Source organism: Phoca vitulina, unplaced genomic scaffold, assembly GCF_004348235.1.
Source record: "Phoca vitulina isolate PV1807 unplaced genomic scaffold, GSC_HSeal_1.0 scaffold34, whole genome shotgun sequence".
In the NCBI taxonomy this organism is placed as follows: Eukaryota; Metazoa; Chordata; class Mammalia; order Carnivora; family Phocidae; genus Phoca; species Phoca vitulina.
This window is the reverse complement of record NW_022589737.1, coordinates 9,119,616-9,146,265: the sequence shown is the minus strand read 5'-3', so window position 1 is coordinate 9,146,265 and position 26,650 is coordinate 9,119,616. Positions and strand designations below refer to the sequence as shown.

General features: G+C 53.8%; 1 protein-coding gene across 5 annotated transcripts in view; it reads left to right on the top strand.

Moving 5' to 3' along the window:
• The window catches only part of IGSF9B (immunoglobulin superfamily member 9B), a 53,516-nt gene that overhangs the window by 6,896 nt on the left and 19,970 nt on the right, over positions 1–26,650 (top strand). For 3 of the 5 annotated variants that reach the window (XM_032426127.1, XM_032426131.1, XM_032426129.1), the window contains exons 2-17: positions 4,527–4,724; positions 6,470–6,616; positions 11,304–11,455; positions 11,728–11,845; positions 13,151–13,292; positions 13,612–13,757; positions 16,309–16,451; positions 16,769–16,909; positions 16,993–17,109; positions 17,390–17,540; positions 18,646–18,769; positions 21,130–21,305; positions 22,570–22,796; positions 23,833–23,917; positions 26,060–26,221; positions 26,595–26,640. In XM_032426127.1, the coding sequence (XP_032282018.1) occupies positions 4,527–4,724; positions 6,470–6,616; positions 11,304–11,455; positions 11,728–11,845; positions 13,151–13,292; positions 13,612–13,757; positions 16,309–16,451; positions 16,769–16,909; positions 16,993–17,109; positions 17,390–17,540; positions 18,646–18,769; positions 21,130–21,305; positions 22,570–22,796; positions 23,833–23,917; positions 26,060–26,221; positions 26,595–26,640 (2,275 nt within the window). The remainder of the gene's footprint in view (positions 1–4,526; positions 4,725–6,469; positions 6,617–11,303; positions 11,456–11,727; positions 11,846–13,150; positions 13,293–13,611; positions 13,758–16,308; positions 16,452–16,768; positions 16,910–16,992; positions 17,110–17,389; positions 17,541–18,645; positions 18,770–21,129; positions 21,306–22,569; positions 22,797–23,832; positions 23,918–26,059; positions 26,222–26,594; positions 26,641–26,650) is intronic. The other 2 variants (XM_032426128.1, XM_032426130.1) reach the window with 2 other exon arrangements.

Genomic DNA, 26,650 nt, shown 5'->3' with positions numbered 1-26,650 from the left:
TCTCATTCTCAGGGACCCTCCCTCCTCCAGCCCTGCCCTGCTGGAAGAGCCCCTGGCTGTGAGTGTCGGGCACAGGGTTTGTGCCAGGGCCTGGCTCCTCATGGTTCTATGCCCACAAGGGATCCAGTGGCAGTCTGGACTTGGCTGCCCACTGGGCACCACCTGGCATAGAGAGCAGGGGATTTGTACTCTGTGGGCTTCCCAAAAGGTCAGCCAGACAGCAGGGGCTACCTCGTCCTCCGTCCTTCTTTGCTCTCCTGCTTTCTCTTTCCTATCCCAATAAAACAACTCCAGAGTGGGCTGGGCAGAGCCCCAAAATGCAGATTCACTCTGTTCAGGGGACTGCTGTTTCCTACCTCCTCTAAAACGGGTATGTGGAATCCAGGGCACCTCAGGCCTCCTACCGCCCTCACCCCTGCAGATGCTAGTTTCCCCTTTGAGGTTGGAGCCTCATCTCTTGGGGCTGCTGTAGGCTTGTTTGGTGGGGAAGGGGCCTGGGGGCGTCACCCCCTCTTGCAGCCCCTCCTCACCCAGGTCACTCTCCGTGCTTCCCTTCCCTCCCTCCCTGCCCTGTTTTCCCTCACTCTCCCTCCCTCCTTCTTGCTCCCTTCAGAACCAGTGGGCAGTTGCCCCAGTCAGCCCTGCTGGGGAGAAGCCCACTCGCTCCCCGAAGGAATCGCTTCCATTCTGTCCCCCTCCTGGTTCTAGGGTCCTTTGAAGGCCTGTGTCTCTGTGTCCCCTGTGCCCCAGAGTTCTCTCTCCTACCCTGGACTGGGCTCTGCCTGTGTCTGGTGCGCACTGTGCCTGTCCCTGCCTCTCTCTCCTTCCTGGTTTCTTAAATTTCTTTCACTCTGATTTGGGTTTGGTGTCCTCTTGGGTTAGAGTTTATCTCTCTCTCCTCCATCAAGCCCCTCTTCCCTTTTTACTGCCAGCTTGTTTACTTTTTCTTTCTTGCTTCGAGCTTTTCTGGGCAAAGTGTTTCATTAGGCATGCTTTGGCTCAGAAAGGATCAGGCTTAGGAAGAAGTGCGTATAGGTGACGAGTGAGAGTGCTGTGTGTGTGTGTGTGTGTGTGTGTGTGTGTGTTGAGTTGAGGAAGCTGATAAATATTTTAGGGTTCAGGGATGCCTGGGTGGCTCAGTCCCTTAAGCATCTGACTTCGGCTCAGGTCATGATCCCAGGGTCCTGGGGTCCTGGGGTCCTGGGGTCAATCATCGAGGGCTCTCTGCTCAGCGGGGAGCCTGCTTCCCCCCTCCCTCTGCTGCTCCTCTTGCTTGTGCTCTCGCTCTTGCTCTTTCTCTCTCTCTCAAATAAATAAATAAAATCTTAAAAAAATATTTTGGGGTTCAGAAAACCAGGAGGGTTGGATCGAGTGCAGAGGCGGGGGCAGGGGCTCCCACCCCTCTGCTTTCTTCTTGGGAAACACCATCTCTTTTTGCCTTGCTTAGAATCCTTGGGATGCTTCTCTCACTGAGTCCCCTCTCCCGCTGCTTGTCCTTGGTTGAAAGGGTCCTTACGCTGAGAGGAGGGGTGGGGCCTAACTGGCTGGGGGGGGGGGCTGGCCTTGGGTTGCGTGCTCAGTCCTGAGCCCAGGGGCCGGCTAGGGGGTGGGGCTGGGAACCTGGAGCCAGCGCCAGTGCCGGGGGAGGTGTGAAAGAGACTGCCTCATTGCCATGCGGTGAGAATGAGGCAGCCCTGAGCAGCGGGCACTGTTGGGACCCATTTCAGAGCCAACCCACCCCCTGGCATTGCCCCCCAGAGCCCTCAACCCTGGTAGGCGGGGAGCTACAGAGCCGAGCTTCACTGCCAAAGGTGGGCAACCACCTGCTCAGCAGTGCTGGCCATTTCCTCAGACCCTCTTCCTCTTGCCTTAGGCTTTAGGGCTAAAGCCCTGGGAAGGAGCCCCCTTCTGTGGACAGCCTCTGTCCCCCACACCTGGTAACCAGGCCCTGGAATAACTCCTTCCTCTTCCCCTAGGCTCCTGTATTTCTCTTTTCACCTCCCGGAAAGTCTGTGCAATGCACACTCACATATACACGCACACAGTCACATACACACATATACACACTCACACAGGCACACACACATTCCCCCATGAACACACACCTATGTCCTTCTGCTAAGAGCTACACATATGCACACACGCACATACACTCATACACACTCATACATCCTTTTGCCATGAGCTGCTCTCATGCACACAGACTCTCACATGCATACACACGTTGCTCCCCCTGCTCACTCCTGGTGCCCGCTGTTTGCCCATTCCTTCTGGGTCCAGGATCAGCCTTTGCGCCTGGAGGCTGAGAGGCAGGCTCTTTGCCTATCTAGGTGCCCCTGGGGTTGTGGGGGAGGGGCCTGCTGCAGCTAAGCCCTCTCCTTGCTTTCCCTGAGGGGTTGGAATTCAAACCTAGCCTGAAGCAAGGTTGGGGGTGGGGGGATTGGGAAACCTGCTGGGGCCTCAGGCAGGTGAGTGCAACACTCTGCTCTGCTCCAAAAATACTCTGTGATCTTAGCTCTTTCTCTAGAAAACAGTGATGTCACCAGTAGCCAATCAGCTTCTAGAAGAGCTTGCCTCCTCCTCCTTCCGCAACTTAGGGAGGAGAGGGAGAGGGGGATGGGGAGGGAGAGAAGGAGAGACAGATGAACAGACAATGTGTAGGCAGACATGGAGAGAGATGCAAACACAGAAACGTAAGCACACAGAGGTCCCTCCACACAGAAAAGCAGGGAGAACCTCTTCCCGGTGTATAGGCGAAAGGAAATCCACACATTTCCCCCAATACACACAAAAAGACATACATACTGATAGAGACATGAAACTGAGAAAGACAGACAAGTAGAAGCATTCACAGAGAGTGGGAGCTAAAGAGGAAAAGACAGAGACACAGAGACTTGAAGAGAGACAGAGTGGCACAGAGAGACATGGAGAAGGAGTAGGAGAGGGAGACTTCTGTTTCAGAGCCGGAGAGACAGAGGAAGAGTCAGAGAGACCGACATAAGAGTCTAGAGACCTCTAGAAGGAGCCAGAGATGCAGAGACATGAAGGAAAGACAGAGACGAGAGGAGAGGAGACAGGCAGGAGCACACAGGGGTCAGAGATGCAGTAAGAGTCAGATGCAGAGGTACCATGACAGATAGGCAGACAGACAGATGTACAGAGGGACAGATGGACAGACGGACGCCGTTCTTCTGGGCATCCTTTCTGTGGTGGGAGGGCCCATCAGCTCTTGGCTTTGTGCCTCTCACAGAGCAGCTGCTGTCCTTGGTGCTGCCTGGAGGGGCCCAGCCGGGACTGCGAAAGGAGGCGAGTTTGGATGGGGCGAGCTGTGGTCTAGTCCGGAGTCGTGTTGGGTAGTGTGAGGGAAGACAGGAGGGAGAGGCTTCTCCAGGCTGTCCCTTTCACTGGGAAACAAGCTGGACAAGGTGACTTTGTGGGCACGGAGTCGTCGTGTGGGAGGGAGCAGTTTCAGGCTGAAGGTGGGGGCAGCACGCCTCCTGTAGGGGCTTGGGAGCAGGCTGCCAGGCGAGAGAAGCAGTGCCTGAGTTAACCTGTCCTCTGTGTCCTCCAGCTTGGGGGTGGGGGTGGGTCTCTCTCCACTTTGCCTTCCCAGTGCCAAGAGGATGCGTGCACCCTATCCAGATGTATGTTTTATCATCTGCCAAAGTTGGGGTGATTTCCCCAGTCCCAGGGGTCCCACTCTGTCCCCAGCATCCTGCTTTCCTAATGGTGATGTCTGGGGCTTGGAAATTGGAGGGCTGGAGACCCCTCCTGCTCCCCTCTCTGCAGCAGGTGCAGTGGGCAAGGGAGGAGGGGCCTGGAGAGGCCGGTCAGGCCTGTGGGGTTTTCCCTCTAGTGTTGCCATGAGCAGCCTCTGCTCAGCTTGTTAGGGATTCCCCTGCTCCTGTATGGAGTACTCTTGTTTTGTGCTGTGAACATCAGGCTGAGCTGGGGGTGGGGCGTAGGAGGAGGCTGTCTCTGCGGCTCCTACCAGGCTCTGGTGGGAAGCATCCTGCACAGGAAGAGATTCCATATTTATACTCTCAGCTACAGCAGGCCCCTGTAGCCCAGGCTGCAGGTCTCCACAGCGAGGCTGAGGCCCCTCTACTTTCTCAGTAGCCAGACCCCTTGTAACTGTTTGGGGGGGTACGGCGGGGGAGGACATGATCATGGCTGTGCTTTTTGGATTGGGGAGGGAAGGTTTGGCTTGCAGGACTGGAAAGAACTGCTTCCCTCTCTTCTTCCCCGCTTCTTCCCCGTCTCAGGTTCACGGATACCTGGGACCCCCAGGGCTGTGGGAGGTATGAACAGGGAGGGGGAGAAGGGGGTTCAGGGTGCATTGGGGACCCTCTGGGGAGTGACTGAGCTTTTCAGGAGGAGGGCTGGGGTGGGCAGCTGGCCTTGGGGAGGGGGGTGGGGGATGGAGGTCCTTGGACACGGATGGGCAGGGGGCTGCCTCTTGGGCTGCAAGGGCAAGATCTCCTTGTCACCCCCCTTTGTGCATCCCAACTTTGCTGACCCACTAGCTGCCCACGGCCTGAGAGAGGAGCCCGAGTTTGTGACCGCAAGAGCCGGTGAGGCTGTGGTCCTGCGATGCGACGTGATTCATCCGGTGACGGGACAGCCCCCGCCCTATGTCGTGGAGTGGTTCAAGTTTGGGGTACCCATCCCTATCTTCATCAAGTTTGGCTACTATCCACCCCATGTGGACCCTGAGTATGCAGGTAAGGTCTGGGCTGCAGGGGGCTCCCCCCACCCCACCCTGCCATTTCCTCTCCTGGTTTTGGCATGGCTGGCCTTTTCCTCTCTCAGTGGTCATGGTCAGTGTTCCTCCAGCCTTTCTGTCTATTGCTGCTTATCTTTTTCTGACTGGTCTGTTATCTGTTCTCCATAGTCTCTGCCTCTTTCCTCTCATCCTTTGGACTTTGGTAGGTTTTAATTAAGTGGTGGGGAGGAGAGGGACGAGGTGGCGCCGACACAGAGCATCACAGCACAGCTGGGGATGTGCAGGGGCAGAGGCAGGAGTAAGGACAAGGAAGCCTAGAGAGCCCACTGTGCAGGACAGCAGGGCTGCACTGGAGGGCAGCTCTGTGCAGGAAGAAGCTGAGTCAGAGCCCTGCTGCCCTTGGCCTGGCGTGTGCTGGTGGCCGCTGTGGAGTCTGGCTCTGTCTGCCTTGGCCCACTCCCTCCCTCTGGCTCTGAAGTTGGGGCCTCATCCCATCCCTGAGCGGAGGCAGACGTCTGGGGCTAGTTCATGCCATGGTGGTGGGCACCTGCTTTCTGCCTCCTCTGCCACTCCGGCCTCCCTCCCCCGGGCCCCCGGGTGTCTTGTTTTGCAGTTGCTCCTGCCAGCAGGGGCCTCGCTGTGTGTCACTGCCATGCCTGCCTGCCAGCTGGCCAGGGAGGAGAGTGTGGGGCGTGCATCAGCGTGCATATGTGAACGGGAGTGTGAGTGTGTGTGTGTGCACGAGTGCATGTGTGTGCTGGGGTTTTAAAGGAAGACAGGAAGCTGGCAGACCTTGCTTTTATCTTTACTTCTGACTCCTGAGGTCTGAATTGCGTTTCTCCCAGAAAGCTTCCATTTCTCTCTCTCTCCCTCTTGGGCCTATCTCTCACTCTCTTTTTGGCCGTGGTTGGTTTTGACATTCTGGTTTTTAGGCAGATTGTCAGTGTTGAGACAAGGATGAAAACAGACACTGGAGAAGCGGTGGGCTGAGGTGGTGGGTGAGGGAAGGGTGGGCCCTGAGGGCTGCTCCTCATCCTGGACTCCCATTCCGCTTGCCTCCTGCTGCATCTCTTACCTTCTCATCTCCATGAGTGAGACAAAGATGGCCTCCTAAAGGGGAAGAGGATGGAGTTAAGGGGGGTAGCTGGGGGGCCTCCGCTCTGCTTGCCAGCCCTATCCTCATTCTTGGGCTTACAGGCCCTGGTGTCCCCCACCACTCTGGTCCCTGCGTGCCCTCCCTCTGCTTTACCATAGGGAAGCCAGGCAGAGAGGTGCTGGGGGTGGGGACCCAGGTGGGAGAGGGATGTCACTCAGCCTGAACTGAGGTTCAGGGGCCTGCCCTAGAGTCCCCTACCTCACCTTCTTCTGTTTGCACCTTTTTCCCTCCCTTGCTTCCTCCCACTCTCTTTATTCAACTCTGCATCCCCCGTGCCCTTCCTTTTTCCCAAGAGACCTGCAAAAGGACAGGAGTATTCCGAGGGACTGCAGCTCTTCCCAGTGCCAAACCCAGAATGACAGTTGCAGCTGGGTGGGGCCAACTGAGGCTGGGAGAATGTCTCTGTGGCCAGGCTGCGTGCCTTTCCCTTTGCCACCTGCTGCCTGGGGTTGGTGCCAAATGTAATTTTGAGGCCCTGCCATGGGAAATGGTCGGAATGTTACAATGGGTCCTCTGCCTTTGGCGGTCTTGTGCTGCTAGCCTCGCCCTGATGGCCTCCTGGGCTTTTGTCCACTCTCTTCCTGCAGGCCGGGCAAGTCTTCATGATAAAGCATCCCTGCGGCTGGAGCAGGTTCGCTCTGAGGATCAGGGCTGGTATGAGTGCAAAGTGCTCATGCTGGACCAGCAGTATGACACCTTTCACAATGGCAGCTGGGTCCATCTTACCATCAACGGTGCGTATGGGCCTCATTCCTGGGGATGGGTGGGTGGGGGGCGACCTGGAAGTCTACACTCTGAGGACCTGCTTTAGGGGAAGCCTCTTTCCTGACTGTACCCTATCCCTGCGCCAAATCTCTGCTGCAAGGACGAGTCAGCAGGGCTGGGCCCCATTGAGTTAGCAGCTCCCACCTCCTGCTCGCCCTCAGCTGTCTCCCTGGAGCCTCTGGGGTCAGTGGAGGTGCATGGGAGAAGCAGCACGAGGTGGGGTTTGCTGTGGTTGTTGGCATCAGAGTTCCTTAGAGGGTGGTCGGAATCTGGTTCTTGAAACCAGAGGGTTAAGGCTTTGTGGAAGCCAAATTTGTAACTGCTGACACCATTTCTCAGCCTTGGGAAGACCCTGCTAGCCCAGGAAATGCCTTCCTACACTAGTGGGATTCCTGGAGTCCCACTGTGACAGTTTTCCTTTTTAGGTTAATATTTTGGTTCCTTGTTAAATATGTTCATTTGAGTGACATGCAGTGAGGGTCTGTTGTGTGCTTTGCCTGCACCAGGTGATAGGAAAACCGTGGTGACGAAGTCCAGACATGGTCCCTGCTTGTACTGGGTTTACTGTCCAAGGAAATGTAAGAATCCTGTGAAGAGTAACCATTTTAATGGCTGTCAGGTGTTTATAGCTCTCATGAAGTGAATTGTGCTGTGTGTTGATGCTTTTCAAGTGTTTGCAGAGGCCACATGTGAGCTGGCCCAGTTCCCAGTGCTGGTGTAGGCAGGGGGCCTGGGTCTGAGGCTGTGACCACACCAGGCACTGGGCCTTCTGTGTGTCCGCAGATGGAGAGTCTCTCTTGTGTCCCTGGGAGTCCTTACTTGGGAGGAGATACTCTGGAGGAGCCAGGAGAAGCTGGAACCGTGGAGAAAAATCTGGAGAAGTGGCATATATGCTTTGGATGTGCCACACACAGCTTGGGTCCTTATGGTTTTGATGTCTGTGACTATAGATGCTGTGGGTGGGAGAGAGAAATTGATGTTCCTGGCTTGGAAGCTTCTGATGGTATTGATCTGCTCTGAAGGATGGCTCTGTCTGCCATGCCTTGTGGGGTTGGGTCATTCCTCCCACTGGGGTCAGGCCATGCTCTGTGGCTTGAGACCTCTCCAGGGTCCTGAAAGAACAGGCTATTTTAGCCAGGGTACTGATCTCTTAGCCATTGTGGTCCTAGAACAGTGTTGGTCCACACTGCGCAACCCATTCACTGCAGTTGGCTCCTGTCAGTCAGCCCCAAGAGACTGATTGGAGGCTTATTTTAAGTCTTGGGTGGGCTGTCCCCACCACACAGCAAGCTTTTGAGTCACCTCCTTTTGATGACAGCTGTTGTGTGTGCCCAGAACGAAAACTCGTCTTAATATTAGCCCAAGCAAAACATAATTAGGAAGGTAAATCAGCTGCTAAAAGCTTCACTGACTGAACACCGAGCCAAGAGTCCCCATGTTGCTTTCTGTGTCTCCTTTGCCCTTCCAAAGCCGGGCTGAAATCTCCACCCCCTTTTCTTTCATGTCATCCTGGCAGTGTCCATTTGGCTACCTGAGACATCGGGTGCTCAGTAGGCGCTCACATGACAGGAAAGTAGAATTTAGTTAAGAATTGTGTGTTCTGTTACGTCCCTGTGCACATGAGTGGGAGTTGATTCTTTGAGAATTCCTAATTGCTCAGAGTGGAATGAGTGTGGGACAAGACCTGAGAAGGTTTGGTTTATTTCACGAACCCACTGCATTCATTTCATGAATCCGATAGCTGTAGGATCCCAGGTAAGTCTCTGAGCATCAACTTCCAGTGCCTGTTTGCAGAGGTATTGTGAGGATCAGATGAAATGCTGTGTGAGAAAGCGTCTTGCATAGTGTCTGGAACGTTAATTACATGTGGGTCAGCTGCTGGCCATCCTCTTTCTCAAGAGAGAAGAAAGATGAAATCAGATGAGCGTGTAGTGGGAGGGAGGCAGTAACACAGGAAGGTCCTCAGACTGGAAGATGCAGAGGACCGTGGTAGTTTGAAAGTCCTTGTCAATTCACAACACATCTTGAATCCTGGCTTTTAGTATTTACATGAGTAACCTGTATACCCTGGGCCTGGAGATCAGGCTGGAGTGCTCCTTGTAAATCTTGTAAGTAAAGGGAAGTCACACACACACACACACACACACACACACACACACACACACATTTTGAATGTTTTCTCTGTGGCAGGCTCTGGGGACATAGCAGTGGACCCAACCCAGACCTAGCTCTTAAGGAGACTTCCAGAGGCAGTAAGCCCAGGGACAATTGCAGTATGGGCTTTGGGAGAACAAAGGAGGGAGAGCTTCTCTGAGGGAGTGACTCCTGTGCAGAGACCTGACTAGGGAGTTAGCCAGGTGCAGGGGTGGGAGGTGCGGAAGGGTATTGCAGGCAGAGGGAACAGCATGCCTGGAAGCCTAGAGGAAGGAGAGTCAGTGTGTTCAGGGAGGGCGGGCAGGTTGCTCATAGGGAGGTGTTGGGCAAGAAAAGCTAAGAATTGCTTCCCTCTCTGCCCCAGGCTTCAGAACCAGAGTTTACCATAGAATACTTTGCCCTTACCAAGGAGCCTTCCTCCCAAATGGGGAGAACAGAACAGACACCTTTCAAGGTGAGAGAGCTCTCTCCCTTTATTCCCCCCCTCCCTTCATCCCGAGTTCTGAGGTTCCTTCCAGCATAAATATTTCCATTATGGAAGGAAAGAGTCTAGAGAGAGTTCCAACATTCCATTGCTTCCAAACTAGAATGTTTAGTGTCAGGCATTTTCTGACAGATTTCACCTTTGGAAAATGAAAGGCCAGTGAAAAATTAGAATTACAAATGGTCTCATTCTCCTTCTGTGTTTTCCTGAGACCAGTTGGGTGGAAACAAACACAATTATTCCTTTATCACATATAAAAGACCCAAAAAGCCCAAGCCAAGTCTTGCTTTAGGTTAGTGAATTACTTGGAGGAGAGGCCAGCCTATTTCTAACCTGCACTATTAATTATAGGGCACTTGTAAAAAAGAATTAAGCCTGGAAATGTAGCTGGCAAGCTAACACCTAATTCTGTAAATAATCGAAAGGCAAACCATTATTTTCCTGAAAACTAGAGATTGTTCAAAGTACTTTCCTGATTAGCACCTAAATAATAAAGTAATTATGTAATTAGTAATTAATTTGTCACTTCAGGACGTAATTTAATTTATTATCTTTTCTTTTAAGCTTGACACCAGAGGTAATAGAGGCTGAGGCTGTATTAGCTGCATTTCAAGGGGCAGGTTTGGCAAGATGGGCTCTGTTGGAGATGAACACACATTCCATTTCAGAAGTTGGGATTTCAGAATCCCTGTATAAGGATTTGGGATGGTTTTTGCCATCACTTTTATTGCATTAGATGTTGGATGAGGATTGACATGCTTGAAGGTGTCCATTGTGTGTATTTCGTGTGTGATGAAGTATGCTTCTTAATTCACTTGGTATTCACCCTCCCAGTGCCCCCTGTGTGCCCACGCTGGGCTAAGGGCATTGGAAATGATTGAGGAAAGTGGTCTTGTCATGATCTTGCTCCTAGGAAGTTTTGTGTGTTTGAATTTGTGTTGGTCTGTAGGTGTGTGTATGTGTGTATACTAAATGCGTTTGTCCATTCAACAGATGTTTGTTGTGTGCTCTGTTACATGCCAGGAACTGTGCGAAAAGCTGGGCATGCAGTGGGATTTGCAGAAAAGACCTTTCTTCTCAGGGAGAGTCAGTGATTGTTGCTTTAAAGAAAATAAAGTGGTCCAAGGGGTTAGAGAATGCTGGAAGTGTTATCTTAGATGGGTTGACCACTTAAGGCAGAGATGGCATTTTAGCAAAGGTTTGCATGAACCAAGGGAGTGAGGTCTGGGTACAGAGAAGACAGCATATGCAAAGGCCCTGGGGTTGGGCGTTCTTGGCACATTTGAGGAAGACAAAGACGGCCAGGGTGGCTAGAGTACAGTGAAGGGGGTATGTGGTAGCAGACGAGGTTGGCAGAATGAGGGGCAGGCAGGACCAAATCTCAAAGCATTCTGACTGGTTCTCAGGGCAGCGCTGTCTGGAGAGGTGATTCCCATCTCAGAGCTTCTCATGGATGCCTCAGAGGTTTCTGGGGAGATGATTATGATAAGAGTAATGGCAAAATAACCAACATTTCACACATATTTATCTTACAAGATCCCTTTCACAAACTTTATCTCACTTACTCCTCACCTCAATCCTGGAGGGGGCCAGATTTAGGTAAAGCCCAGAGAGGCTGAGTGAGAGACTGGGGGATGACAGAGCAGACTGGAGCTGGGGGCAAGTGTGCGCATGCTGTGAGAGAGCTTGCTTGTTTATTGCTCTGTCCTTAGTGCTGAGCATAGTGGCCTCCTTATAGATGCTCAGCAAACGTTTGTTTATTGGGAATTAGCCGAGTATGGTGGGAGAAGTTGAGAATTTGCACCCAGCCAGACTGACTTTGAATTTCAGGTCTCTCCTGCCCCTGTACGACTCATGGGCAGAGGATTTTACCTGTCTGCCCCTTCCTTCGTTTATCCGAGCACCTCGCAGAGGGTTATGTATGAACACAGTGGGCGTGGTGCCTGGCGCGGGTGGGTGCTGCATGCAGGGCAGCAGACTGGCTAACCCCCCCACCCCCGCCCCGGGTCTCTCTGCAGCTCCTCCCACCTTTACAGAAACACCCCCGCAGTACATCGAGGCCAAGGAGGGTGGCAGTGTTACCATGACCTGCACAGCTTTTGGGAACCCCAAGCCCATTGTCACCTGGCTCAAGGAGGGGACACTCCTAGGTGCTAGTGGGAAATACCAGGTAAGTGTGATTCTCCATTGGAACTGCTGCACTTCTTCCTCCTTGCTCCCCTTCCTTTGCCTCCTCCCTCTCCTCGGCGGCCTCCCACTTCATGTGACTGGTAACACTCTGCTCAGCACGCAGCCTGGCTGGTGTCTGGTTGGAGGGAGATGAAACATGAAGTGCCTGGCTCCATATTCCCCTAGTGCATGAGCCCCAAGTCCCTCTCCGCCTGGGGGTGGCGTTGGTGGGGCCCCTGGTGGGTGCTGAGCTCCGTCTCTCCTTGGCCCCAGGTGAGTGATGGCAGCCTGACGGTGACATCGGTCAGTAGGGAGGACAGAGGCGCCTACACCTGTCGTGCATACAGCATCCAGGGAGAGGCTGTCCATACCACTCACCTGCTTGTCCAAGGTAAGAGCAATTCCTCTCCTTTTCATGCCCTGGACCTTTTGCAGGGACTTCCAGCCCATCTGAGCTGCAGAGGGGTTTGCCCAGGGCATAGTTGGCACAGCTGGGGTGGCTGGAGAGATGGGCAGCCCATGAGGAGTGGGGTCGGGCTCCTCCCGAGTATTGTGTAGCTCACAGCCAGAGCTCCCATGGTGGCCTGCTGTGGCCATCACGTGGGATGGCGGGAGGCACCATGTTGAGTGGGTTTTGGGTTTCTCTTTCTGTCCAAATAGTGTCCTGCTATGCCTCCATCTAACCCAGGGGAGGGGACCTCTCTCAGGTTCCCACCCCATTAGTGATGGCGTCAGGAATTCAGTCCAAACCGCAGATGTTTAAACAACACTGAGGGCATTTGGCAGAGCTGGGGTCTGCCTGGTCAGCACTGGGAAATGCCAGTTCGCCCTGCCTGGGACCCCAGAGTGCTCCAGAGGGGGCAGCATCTGGGTGGCGGGGTCTCTTTGTGCTGAGCCGAGCCACATTCTTTGCCTGCCCCCCACTACCGGAGGAACAGCGAGGGCTAGGGGTGGCTGTCTGGGCTGCCAGGGCTGCTGAGACACATGTTCTTTCTGCCTCCTTCTGACTTGGAGTGTTGAGTGGCGGCGGGGGCCAGAGATCCCTCTGCAGCTTGGAGAAGAGCTGCCCTCTCAGCAGAGAGCTGTCTGGAAAGCCAGCACCAGGGAGGGTAGGGATTTCATGCCCTGGTGACTCTACTTGCCCCCTGCCTCCTCGCCCCCAATCTGCCCTCTGGACCTCTGGCTGATAAGCAGCACAAGCCCCTTAACTCCTTCAGAGGCCAGATTATTCCTTGCTCTGGATTGAAGAGAGTGGCCTTTGTCCCTCCTGCATGCCCCCTGCTTGGATGGGCAGGAAGGGGTGTGTGTGGGGGGGGGGCGTCAGAGGGCTGGTTTGGGGAGCCAGGATTTATAGAGGCCATGTGTGCATGGAGGTGGGGTGCAGGTATACACCAAGAAGGGTGTCTGCAGCGGGCTCCAGGGGCTGGGGCACACTGTGGCCACATCCCAGGACCTTTTGCATCTCTGGGACCTGTAAAGAGAGTAAGAAGCTGAGCACTGGCAGCAGCTAGAAGCATCTCTGTGACAGGTGCCCAGGGTATGCTGCTCCCTCGTGGGCCAGTGCTGCCCCCCAGCTCCCTCCCAGAGTTCTGGGCACCCCTTCCCGAGGTGTCTCAGACCTTCCTGGGAGGCCCCCCGAGCTGTCGCTCTCCCCTCCCACACCAGGTAAGGTCATGTTTATTTCCTCTTTCCCCAGGGCCTCCTTTCATAGTTTCCCCTCCTGAGAACATCACTGTCAACATATCCCAGGATGCTCTGCTCACCTGCCGGGCAGAGGCGTATCCCGGCAACCTCACCTACACCTGGTATTGGCAGGATGAGAACGTCTACTTCCAGAAGTGAGCATGCTGTCCTGCCCTCTCAGGGGGGTCTCCAGCCACCAGGCCTCCCAGGGGCAAGGCTTTGAGCAGGGGCTGCCACAGGCCGCCCTTGGCCTCTGGGAGCTTGCAAGAGGGGTGGTCTAGCCTGTCCCCTGTGCAAGGCCAGGGTCTGCACGGAGCAGCCTTGAGAGGGGCCAGGAAGGTGAGGAAGTCCGGCTCTCCTTGCCTCATTCGCAGGGTGAGGGGACTCCTTGCTGCCTTGCTCTGCTGTCTCATGGAAGACCCTCTTCCCTACGTGCCAACCCCCACCCTTCCTTGTCTCCTTGTGTGTTTGCAGTGACCTGAAGTTGAGAGTGCGGATCTTGATTGATGGGACCCTGATCATCTTCCGGGTGAAGCCTGAGGATGCGGGGAAGTACACCTGTGTCCCGAGCAACAGCCTGGGGCGCTCCCCCTCTGCCTCAGCGTACTTAACTGTGCAGTGTGAGTAGGGGCGAGGGAGAGCCACACATGGTGGGGGTTCCAGAAGATGCAGGCCTCATTAGCCGGACCGAAGGCTGGAGGACAGCAAGAGACCGAGGGTCATTTGAGGGAATGTGGGCAGAGGAATGACAGGAAGCAGGGACAGCCCAACAGGAGGCCAAGACCTGGACTGGTCAGTCGAAGTGAAGCTAGCACTTGCTGGGCGTCTCCTATGGGCCAAGCATCGCTCCACGTGTTAGCTGATTCATTCCGTCAGCCAAGCTTAGATTGGATTCAAGGATCGGCAGACCTTCTGAGCAGTTGTCCTTGCAGTGAATGCTGGCCAGCACCTCTCTCTGGACCATGAACAAGATGCTCTCTGGTGCTTTATCTCCCTCAGGTATATGAGGGAAGGCAGGTGGAACTGATGCAGGGTTAGATTTCCTGCCAGCTCTATGCCTTCCCCCACTGTGGACGGTTGTGTGGGGTGAGGGGGACAGAGCCCTCTTCTGGGGTGACTTGATCTAGTTCTGCCAACACCTGGCTCCCTCCTGGCTTTCTCCTTGCTCTTCTCTCGGGCTGCCAGAGATCCAAATGGATGAGCTCCTCCTCATGGCAGAACAGCCGAGGGCTTTTGTGCAAGCACAATAATTCAGTTTGCTAATCTTGAATCCGTCAGCATAGTCAATGCTTTCCCACCCCCTGGCAAGCTGATCATTGTGAGAAAGAGAGAGAAGGATGAGTAATGAGGATTAATTTCTTCCTTTTGATTTGTGGATGGCCCTGTCACTCAGACAACAAAGGTGCTGCCTTGTTACTGTAGGTGACAGGCTCTCCATCACTTGAGGGCTGGTGTGGGAGAGCCTTCTGAGAACAAGCAGAAGAACAGTCGGTGACCCCGGGAGGTGGGGCTGGTCTCCGAAGCCACTCTGCAGAGCTGGGTGTTTGCACTTGTCTCCTGTTGAATGGGCCTCGGGGTGTCAGAGCCAGGCTGGACCTTTGAGCCCTGCTCAGCTGCTAACCTCATTCTCATCGTTTTCTTCTCGATGCAGTGACTTTGCCAGCAGGGACAAAGGCGACACTTCACCATTTCCACTGTCATCAACTTTAAAGGGCTTTCAGCACGCTACATTAGGAGTCCCGAGTTTTTAAGGGCTCTGAGGCCCAAGAAAAGCGATGTGATGTGACCCAGGACATCAGGCCTGTCCCACCCAGACCTGCAGTAGGAAAAAGCCAGCCAAGAAGCTATTTGCACGTGACTTAGCTTGTGCCCCAACCTGTGCTGGATGTGAAGGGGCCTGGGGAAGGGAAAAGTCCACTTGGAGTAGCATCTTGTCTGGCTAGGTCACTTGGGCAAAAAGGTGGCAGTGGCAGAGGGAGAGAGCCAACAGGGGCGGTCTTCAGAAGGATGATGAATCTAACCAGGAGTAAGCCCCCCATCCATGAAGCCGTGGGCCATTTTTCTGCCGAGAGGGGTGTGTGGTTTCCCCGTCTCTCCCCAGTGCCATCACCCACTCCCGCTTGTCCTTTTTTACCTCCTTCTTGCCTTCAAAGAGAATCCGGGGGGTGAGATTTCCAGGTGGGTGAGACAAGGATCTTTATTTCTGCTAAAAAGCAGTGTTCAGAGTATTTCCCATTCATAAACCCTTTGAAAATCTTGGAGGAAAAAAAAAAACCTCTACATACAAAAGTAGGAAGCTATGTCTAAATATATAACTCGGCCTGGTATTTATGTAATGCTGTTCTCTGAAGAGCTCCAAATGCTTAAAAGATACCAGCTCATTCATCCTCACTGCCTCACTGGAAGTTCTGGATCTTTCTCCTTGGTAGCCCTCAGGGGAAATTGGGGGAATCGAAAGTTGATGAGTCACCCACATCACAGGATGTGCCGCTCTTGGTGTTCTCCTGAGAACCTTTCATCCGTTCTGTGGCCAGGGTTCATTCTGCATTCCAACTGCACAGAGGGGAAACTGAGGCTCAGGGGGCCTGGTCAACTAGCACAATAGAGAGGAGAGAAAAGAACCACCGGTGGTCATGCCTCTGAACACCTTATGCATAGAACTGACGTTCTTCTTCTGGCTTAGGATGTGGACCGAGAGCTGCTTGGTGTCCGAGAGAGATTTGGGATAAGGAGCAATTGGTGGAGGGTGTGGTCAAACGTTGACTTTGAGTTTGGAGTCCAGGGGCTGGAGATATGCACATCGAGAGTCCTTGTTCTGCAGTTCAGTCCATGCGTGGAAGCATTTGAGGAGTGTTATGGGTCGGAGCAGGCTAGAACATGCCTTAGTTCTGGACAGGCAAAAGCCACCTGCAGCCTGCACTGCATTGGGGTGGCCTGGTGTGGCCTCTGGGCTTTGTCTGTCTTGCTCCTCATGGTGGTCCCGGCACCTGGCACTGTTGTGAGCACTGAGGACACATGGGTGGGTGGGTGTGAATGGCAGTTCCTCGGAGATGGGGTATCTGTATGAGACCCCGGGGGTGTGTGAGGAGTCTTGGCCCCCTGCCCAGATTTCTCACTCCTTGACTTCCCTCATGCCTTTCTTCTCTCTCACCCCACACGACCCCTCTGCAGACCCAGCCCGTGTCCTCAACATGCCCCCTGTCATCTACGTGCCCGTGGGAATTCACGGCTATATCCGATGCCCTGTGGATGCAGAGCCGCCGGCCACCGTGGTCAAATGGAACAAGGATGGCCGCCCCCTGCAGGTCGAGAAGGTGCTAGAGAGATGCATGTGGGGGTCACAGTGAGACACACTCTCCTGCCGCTGAGGTACTGCCTCTGAGGGTCTGGTTCCCTGCCAGGACTCCTCCACTCCCCACCAGAAAACTCTAGGAACACAGAACTGCTTCCTGTGGGGGTCTGCCATCTGGTAGAGCTTGCGCCATTCTCCCAGGGCACTTAGACAGCCCCCGCCCCAGGCTAGCTGGGGCTCTGCCCGGGCCTGCCAGCTCACGGCTGGCCTGGCGGGGGCCGGGACCGAGCTTCTGCCCCCTGACCATTGCTCCCTGCTCTGCTCTCTGTGCTCTGGCAGAACCTGGGTTGGACCTTGATGGAGGATGGCTCCATTCGGATTGAGGAGGCCACAGAGGAGGCTCTTGGCACTTACACCTGTGTGCCTTACAACACCTTGGGGACCATGGGCCAGTCTGCTCCCGCACGGCTTGTCCTGAAGGTGAGGCCTGGGGCTGAGAGTGGCCCCCGTGGGAGTGGGTACCTGAAACGCTCAACGTCATGGCCTTGCTGTGCTCTCCCTAGGACCCCCCGTATTTTACGGTGCTACCAGGCTGGGAATATAGGCAGGAGGCCGGCCGGGAGCTGCTCATTCCCTGTGCTGCTGCAGGGGACCCTTTCCCTGTCATCACGTGGAAAAAGGTACCTCTGGGTTCTGGAGCTCCTGGGAAGTGTGGCGGATGGGCAAGACCTATAGTGGCTCTGTTCTAACAGGGCCAGGTGCTGAGTAGCGGGGCTGACTTCTAGAGTGATGGGTCCTCTGGAGGAGGGGCGGCGGGGGTGCAGGCCGAGTGTGCGGGTTCTGCTCTCTTCCTGTTCTCGGACTTCTGACGTGTTGGTGGCTTCTCTTCTTCCCTGTCGACCTGGTTCCTCCCCTGCCACCCCGCTCCTGCCTTCCTCTTTGCCCCCTTGTTTGGCCAAGGTAGGGAAGCCCAGCAGAAGCAAGCACAATGCCCTGCCCAGCGGGAGTCTCCAGTTTCGAGCCCTGAGTAAGGAGGACCACGGGGAGTGGGAGTGCATCGCCACCAACGTGGTCACCAGCATCACTGCCAGTACCCACCTGACCGTCATCGGTACGGGGGCTGTGGGCAGGAGGGCTGTGGTCTGGGTGCTGGGCACTGTCCACCCTTTCTGAGCGTCTTTCCTGAATCAGCCCACCCCTGATCCTGGAGCCTGCTGCGTGTAGCCTGAGCCCTCTATAGACTCTGGGTAAGGGAAGGTGACACGGGGCCTGTCCCGGGGAGATCTTTTTCTGGCAGAATGTACCCAGCAACACTGCCATATAGAAATGGGGCAGGTGCGTGGGCAGGGGCAACTGCTCAGAGGTCTGTGTCTAGGACCTAGAAGGGGAGCTGGAAGAACGGAATGAGGGGGACCTGGGAGGGGAGCCGTGCGCTGAGCTCCATAGGCTGGGCTTGGCATGGAGATTCCTGGCGTTCCCATTTCCTGGGGTGCCAGGCATTATGTTTCCCTTCTTCTGCCTGAGGTGTGTGTCCCTAAGACCTCAGCTTGTACCGTTGTAGCCTGCCCCTCTGGGGACTGACAGCCAGTCGTAACGTGGCCAACACTTTGAGCATTTACCACCAGTTTTAGGCTCTGTACCAAGTGGTGCCCCATCATTTATAACCTGTGAGACGAGAGCTGGTAAGTCCCCAGTGTACATCCATTTGAATCCAAGGCTGGCATGGATCGCACACCTCACCGAGCATCGCATCGCTAATGAGTGCTGGGTCCAGGACCCGAACCCAAGTTGAAGTTCTTAACAGTTGTGTTGTGCTGCCTCTCACTCTGATGTTCGGGTGGAATATGGCTGTCTCATGAGGCCAGAGAACTTGACAGGATGGGGGCTTTTTGGCTTTGCCTGTGACCTTAAGGGAGAGTGTCTCTGTTTGCCAGGTGAGCACAGGACTTTAGCCTGGGGTGACGAAGGTTCTGGTTTCCCTTTGGCCATATTCCTGTTGCTCATGCCACGTCTTGCTAGAAGGACTGGATGGCACAGGGGGACGGGTTTCCTTCTGCAGCCCTACTGCTCAGGGTGTCCGCCCCTCAGAGCATCCCTGGCCCCTGAGCACTGTGCTTGGGGCACTGCATTTTGCTACTGTGCAGTGTGCCCCTGTGGGTATCCAGCTCACTGGACCCAGTTCATTTCAGTCTGAGAGGACTTCACTTGGTCTCCAGGCACCAGCCCCCATGCCCCGGGCAGTGTCCGGGTCCAGGTCTCCATGACAACTGCCAACGTGTCCTGGGAGCCAGGCTATGATGGAGGATTCGAGCAGACATTCTCAGTTTGGTACGGACCTCTGTGAGTCACCCCCGCATGCTTTGCTCTCTGCTTCTCCCTCCCCCAACCCCCGACTTCAGTCAGTCCCTGGGGTGGGTAGACGTTATGAGAAGGATATGGTTCTTCGCCTGCTAGACCTCTAGGCAGTGAGGTGTGTTGACGCAGTGACTAGGTCTTGTGGGGGAGGGGTGTGTCTGTCTGAGGGATTCCGGGCATTCTGCATTCCCAGCCTGGAAGGTTTGGGATGCCAGTTTAGATTGTTTCCTGAAGTGACCATCACCCTCTGCTGCTCTTTCCCCAGCTTAACTCATGACCCCTTTTTGTGTCCTTGGTTCCTGCTTCTTTTAGGTCTGTCCTCTGGAGTCTGGAAGAGACTCCTAATCTTCAAGGGCATTGTGAAACAGCCCAGCCGGAAGTGTAGAATCTAATTTCTATTCTATCACTTCCCCAGTGGTTCCAGAAACCGATTTGAAGTGATGCTTGCCTTCTGGCCTTGTCTTCAGCATCTCTATTTTCTCTAGGACCCTGTGTCTCTATTGTGTTTATATCTCTGCTGTTAATTTGGCCAGATGTAGTGATTTGAGATCTTTGCCTAAGCCTTGGGGTAGGTGAGGGATCTCAAAGATGCGCAAATCAGGCTGAGGTCAGGAGGCACAGAAAAGATGGAGAGAGGAGCCATAGCTGACCTCCTTCCCATTCCCCAAAGATTTCTCTTCCCACACATTCCTATCCTGAGCCAGGAACTGGCCACCTGCAGCGTGGGACATCCTTGAGCAGGAAGGATGAGTCCTCCCACTTCCTCCTTTTCAGACCTGCCTCGTCTGAGTGTATTCCCGATCAGGCTCAGCCAGAGCCTGGGAAGGAGGAAACATCCCTGCAGAGGACAACTCATGGAGATTCAGGGAGAGCCCTTGATAGACTTCTCAACAGCAAGGAAGGTTGAGAGGAAGCTGCCCTCTTTCCCATCATGGTGATTTGTGGATATGTCCTGAATATCCTAGGGGTTTTGAGTTCTGGATAGGCACACTGGACCTAGATGGTGAGCGTGGGGAGCTCTCTGAGTTGCAACCAGAACATCCTCTAATCCTTATCTCTGGTCCTCCGGAGGTTGGGGAGGGGGCCTGGAGTAAGTGGGAGGGGGTTGCTCCTGACAACTCTGTCAGGTGGCCACTGCAAGAATCATGGTGCTGCCGGGTGGCTGTGTGTCCAGGGAAGGGCGTTTGGCATGGCCAAGCCATGTTTGGGGACGTCCAAGTGGCAGGTCTGGGCGTAGATTGGGGTTTCCCTCACTGCTTGCAGTCCTGCTCCACGCTGCTGCTCATTTGCACCGCTTTATTACACTTTGCTCACTTGCTTTGGTGCCCGGGGCCGGGATGGGGGGTATGGGTGGTTGCAAAGTTTGGGGAGTTCTCCTTCCCTCCTCTCGTTCTGATTGCCTCTGACTCTCCCAGTACTGACTCAGACATTTGGCACTAGCTTCTTTTTTGCTGTGCTTTCTGCTGCCGCAGCTCAAACTCCTAAGCATTCATGGTAGTGAGCCTTTAAACATAGAGGGAACCCGGTGGGCGGGCGTCCGCTAAGTTGTAGCTCGGAGCCGCAAGAAGAAAGCTGCCCAGGGTCTCAATCCCATAGGATGATGTCTCCTCCCCGTGGTGATGCCGGGGCACTGCACCTGTAGACAGCTGGCTTCATTGCCAGTGGAGAGTTAGGTGGGCGGTATAGAACAAGGCCTAACCTTCACTCCTAGTTCCAGTGTTCTCCACGCACAGCGTGACCTTCCCCTTGATGGTGAGTTCTAACCGTTAAGGCCTTAAGGATCCTGGTCCTCACTGTGGGGAAACCCCTGGTTATTTTTGTCATATACCCTAGACTTCCTCAGATGCCTCAAAGCTGGTTGGACTGAGTGAGCCCTCTGGGTTACTTGACGTCCCACTTTTGGCTGTCCCTGGGAGGGTGCGCAGCTGAGGTCACCTGGGTTCTTTCCCTAGTCTGCCATTGCTGAGCTGCTCATCCTCACTTTCCCATGATGGTACCTGCCTTGTTCCTCGTGTCCTGACTTCTCTCAAGGCAGAGCCACTCTCAGCATTGTGACCAGGGTGAGATTCTCCCAAAATGCACTTGGTAGTTTGACCAGGATCTTGAGTGTCACTTATACTTAAGGGCTCCTCTTAGCAGAGGAGGTACAAGGCAGTGGCCGGCGACCTGGTACAGCCAAAGTTGGGTATTTCCCACCTTTGGTCATTACCTCTTTCTGTCCCAAAGCCTGGGAAGGCCAGGTCTGCCCACCGCCACCTCCTTGAGGACCTTGCATGCACTCTCCTGTCTCCAGTGTAACCCACCCCACCCCCTTGTCCCCGATCCTCTCTCTTTCTTTTGGCCAGGATGAAGCGGGCACAGTTTGGGCCCCACGACTGGCTGTCTTTGCCAGTGCCACCGGGACCCAGCTGGTTGCTAGTGGACGCCCTGGAGCCTGAGACAGCATACCAGTTCAGCGTCCTGGCCCAGAACAAGCTGGGAACGAGCGCCTTCAGTGAGGTGGTCACTGTGAACACTTTAGGTGAGGGCCTCAGGCTGGGATGTCTTGAGGATATTTCCTGGAGGAGCTGAGTAAGGACGATAATGGTGGTGGTGATGGTCCTTGCAACTAACTTCACTGCTTACTATGTGCCAGGCACCTTCCTACGTGCTTTACGTAATCATGTCATTTGCTCTCACAGGAAGGACTTGTCATACTGTTCTGTGGGGTTTGCCTGGACCATAGTGCCTTGTCCCACGTCAGAGCACTTTGGGCTAGATTCCTGTTAAGGAAGAGGCTTAGCATTTATCCTTCCTTGCTAAGCCACATGTTTGCATCATCCTGTGGCTTCACAGGGCAGGCTGGGAATCCTGCCTCCTGTGCTCTTACCGATTCTTTCCTCTGGCCCATGGCCTCGTTTGGTGGTGGGCGTGTGGCCAGTGCTCCCTGTCGAATCTTCTAGTCATGCCAACTCTTCCTTCCTGGACCCAGTGGCTCACTCCATCCCACCCCAAGAGCATCTGTGAACAAGTGGCACCCCTCCGGCCTGTTCCTGGATCCTTTACTGCCACCAAGGGGTGCAGCAGTGATGGGATGCCCACCCCTGCTCTAGAACTTTCTTCCCTGGTCCTTGTTTTCCCACCTGGGCCAAGAAGGCAATTGAGAGCAGAAGTGAGCTATGGGAAGACATTCCTACTTCCTTAGAAGAGAACATAAGATATGTTTTGTAATATCTTTTTAAAGATACTATCTTATTTAAAAGATTACATCCAATTCTTCCATCTTCCTCACTTGGTTCCCCTTTGTTAGCTTGTCTTTTTTTTTCCTTTTCCTTTTGAGGGACTCCATTCTCTCATCTATGTTTTTATTTTTTATTTTTTTTTTAAAGATTTTTTATTTATTTTTTGACAGAGAGAGAGAGACAGCAAGAGAGGGAACACAAGCAGGGGGAGTGGGAGAGGGAGAAGCAGGCTTCCTGCGGAACAGGGAGCCCGATGCGGGGCTCGATCCCAGGACCCCGGGATCATGACCTGAGCCGAAGGCAGACGCTTAACGACTGAGCCACCCAGGCGCCCCGCATCTATGTTTTTAGAAGTGCTCAGAAAGTAGGATCATGTGGGCCACTTCCCTTGGGTGAGGAGGGCTCTTTTATGTGACAGTCTTGTCCCTGAAATGACTCATGCAAGGGAATGTGACACATTCTGAGGGACGCATGATGAGCCAGAAGACAGCATGGAGGGAGGTGAGGGAGCAGTGACCTCAGCACCACCATGCCCCTTCTCTCTCTCTTCCCTCTGTGCTGCAGCATTCCCTATCACAACTCCAGAACCCCTGGTGCTGGTTACCCCACCAAGGTGCCTCATAGCCAACCGGACCCAGCAGGGTGTACTCCTGTCTTGGCTCCCCCCTGCCAATCACAGCTTTCCCATTGACCGCTACATCATGGAATACCGTGTCGGGGAACACTGGGAGATCTTAGATAGTGCCATCCCAGGCACTGATGGAGAGTTCTTTGCCAAGGATCTGTCACAGGTGAGGTGCCCAGCTTTTCCCTGCTGCTGTTCCCAAATTCTGAAAGTGACATGACTCGCTGGAGTCACCGGAAGCTTTGAGTGACCCAAGCCAGGTGTACAAGGTCCAGCCATGTACTGTCCCCCGCCCCCCACACCAATTCCTTTCTTCTCAGATCTGCTACCAAAGTCTGGGATCCTCAGGTCATGGCAACTGAGGGCAGGTGAGGAGCCCCGAATGTGTAACTAGAGAGTGACCTCAGCTCCCTGCTAGGAGTCTAACTTCGGCTGGGCAGAGGATTTCCCAGAAGGATAGTCTAGCTTTGCCCAGGGAAGGACCCCTGCTTTAACAATTTAGACTCCCTGGAGGAAGATACATTATTTTTTTTTTCCCAGCTGACCCCCTTTATTTTATTTTATTTTTTTAAAGATTTTATTTATTTATTTGAGACAGAGAGAATGAGAGAGAGAGAGAGCACATGAGGGGGGGGGAGGGTCAGAGGGAGAAGCAGGCTCCCTGCCGAGCAGGGAGCCCGATGCGGGACTCGATCCAGGGACTCCAGGATCATGACCTGAGCCGAAGGCAGTTGCTTAACCAACTGAGCCACCCAGGCGCCCCCAGCTGACCCCCTTTAAACTTTGATGTCTCTCTAGCTGGAGAGAGGAAGCAGCTTATTTCATGGATACAGACAATCTCATCTATCTTTCTGTCTTCCTTCCCTGGACACTCATTTAGTGGTAGAACTGGCTCATGGGGGCTCCTAAGAGAGAGCCCATATTGTGTGCATCTCTTTCCAACTCTGCTTTCAGTGACCTCACACTTGTAGATTGAAATCTGACACGGTGAGAGTATTTTTACCATGGAAATTGGCAAATGCTACAAATCAGGACTTTTTTTTTTAAACTGAGGGCTGGTTGTTCATCACTTCCAGTATGCCACTGCTTTGGGTACCCTGTTCCATGAGAGATCATTGCAGGGCAGGTGGGGGAGGGTCAGTAGTGGGTCAGTGGCTGTCTCAGGTCCGTAGGCTGACAGGATCTTGTCCTGGGGGCTGTAGGACACCTGGTACGAATTCCGGGTTCTGGCCGTCATGCAGGATCTGATCAGCGAGCCCAGCAACATCGCCGGCGTCTCCAGCACAGGTACTTGGCCGGGCGGGGGTGGGTGGGTGGGTGGTCTGTTACAGCTGTAGGATATAAGAGCCATGTGGATGTCCTTTGCAAGATAGCTAATATGGGGAGGGAGGATGAAATGGAAACGAGAGCTCTGGTGGAAACTGAGTCACCACATTTCTTAAGGTCACTGCATTTCTCCAACCCATCCTTCTGCTTCCATGATGGACAGGATTTCTCCAACTAAAGAGCTGCATTTATGACACTTTCTATAAGATAGCCACAGGGAGAAACATAGCTCATCTTCTCATGATAGTAGTCAAAAAGAACTTGGTTTATGTTCTTTTGCTATAAAGTCCCTGTTTCCTCCAGTGCTGTCCTCTGTAATGGACTGGGGCGGTGAATTGGAGAGATAGCAGGTCAGCACATATTTGTTGAAGGCCTATTATAAGACTGCTTTATAATTATGGTGGTTTTATTTGGAAAATTGCTGTTTGGTGTTGTTTCCTCCACTCCTTCATCTCCCTAGATTTTATTCAGGCTAAATAAAGCCAACTCCCTAGCATTTTCCCCATTTATCTTTCTTTCTCTTGGCCCTGGTCCCATTTCTACACATCTTTCTCTAGCTACAGTTCCTGAGACAGCAGAGCCCCTCCCTTGCCCAGTGAAGTGGCTCCCTTGGTATGGGAAGAGGCTTTTGCTTAGTGATTAAGCAATGGCACCATTTCCATGGGCACTGCTCACACAAGGACCTGCAGGACCAGTTGGCAAGGAGCTTGGCCAAGAAGCTCATGCAGCAGGACTCACAGAGCTACAGAAGCACCAGGGCAGGCAGACTTGGGGAGGGACGGGGAGGACCCAAGTGGCACCAGAGCACTGGGGGCCGTGGGGGGTGACTTTTGCCTCATGTTAGACATGATGCACCATGGACCTTTTTTTCTTTTCTTCCTTCCTTCTTTCTTTTCTTTCTTCCTTTCTTTTTTTTTTTTTTTAACTACAAAAGTACCCTGTCTTGGCTTCCTTCCAGGGAGGGGACTCAGAGAGAAGGAGGAGCAGGGAACAGAGCTTAAAGCCAAGGCCAGAATAGAAGACTTGAGGGTTTTCATCAGTGAATTGTTCTGTGTTCAGTGGCTTTATGTCTGGCACCTGAAAGGAAGCCCAAATACCGGGAAGACTCCCCATGGGTGAATGAAGGCACAGCGCCCTCAGCCGCCTGTCTCTGAGCCCCCCATTCCCAAAGGCTATAGCATTCCATTTGCCCACTCATCAGCGTGATTTGGGTTATTTTCATCCATTGTTCTTTTCAGCAGAACGATGGGCTCTGGCCAAATATATCAGAATCCACAGAATCTAAAGAGTGGCACTTTCTATTATAACTGACTTTGAAGTGGGGTACAGTAGATGGGGGCCTAGTTCTGGCTCCGTCACTAACAAGCAGTATGGATTTGGGCACAAAGTGAAACTCACTTCTTTACCTGTAAAATGAAATTGGACCTGCGTTGAATGTCCCTGCTGGCTCCAGCATTCTGAACCCGAAACGACCAGGACGTGCTCACCCTCCCTGTAGAAATTGCTCAGCTGTGCTGTAATGACTTAGAGATGGATGGATCTGAATTCTTAGTCACAACCTCTTCTCCCTGCTGTAGTATTTTACCCTCAAGGTGCCTCCACAGTAAGTTCTCATTTTGTCGAGGTGGCATGGCAGAAGGCAGCAAATCCTAACAGGAGGCCAGAGGTATGGTGTCGTGGTGCAGGCACTGATAGGCAATATTTATGTCAGCAAGTCGCTCAAACTCTGCCAGCGACACTTTCTTTACCTTAGAGAATGAGAGCGATGGCATGTGGTCTGTTGGCCTCATGTGAGGGTGTGTGGTAGTATGCATGAGAACCCTTTGCAAAAAGTACTAGCCAGGTAGACATTATTACCGAAATTATCACCGCTATGGGGTAAGACATAGACGTGATTCCTTCTTTCTAAGCTCTGTAGCGATCACTTGACTTCCGTAAACTAGTCTCTCTTCAAGTGCTAGAGTTGAGCATGGAGCCTGAGCCTTAACATTATCTGTTCTGCAGAGGTAGGGAAGAGTGCTGGGGGGCTAGGTGTCAGAGTAGGTGGGGGCTTTTACAGGAGCGAGGGGAGGAATCATGCATGCTCCTTGCACCGCCCTGCAGACATCTTCCCACAGCCGGACCTGACTGATGAGGGGCTAGCTCGGCCTGTGTTGGCTGGAATCGTAGCTACCATCTGCTTCCTGGCAGCTGCCGTCCTGTTTAGCACCCTGGCCGCCTGCTTTGTCAACAAGCAGCGCAAGCGTAAGCTCAAGCGCAAAAAAGGTGGGTGTCTGCCCCCACCGCCCTGCTCTACCTGGCCCAGTTTCAAATGCTCCCCATTGGAAGAGATGGCCCACTTTTAGCACGGGCCCCTTGAAAATAGGGAAATGGGGTCTTATGGGTAGGACTGTCAGCGGGCCTTGGTCTGGAAGAGGGAGTAAGGAAGAAGGATGCTGGGGAGGGTGTGATGGGGCCAGAATGTGAGAGAGGGCAGGTCTGTGGTGGTGGGCCCGGGACTTGGGACTGGGCCCAAAGATACCTAACCCTGGAAGGAGCTGCTCCCTTCTGTGGCTTTGCTCCGGGCCCTGTGGACACGCGAGACGAGTTTTGTGTCCCTGGCCTCAGTAGGCTCTCCTCCCCTTCTTCTTCCTTCCAGATCCTCCACTCTCCATCACTCACTGCAGAAAGAGCCTAGAGTCTCCGTAAGTGCCT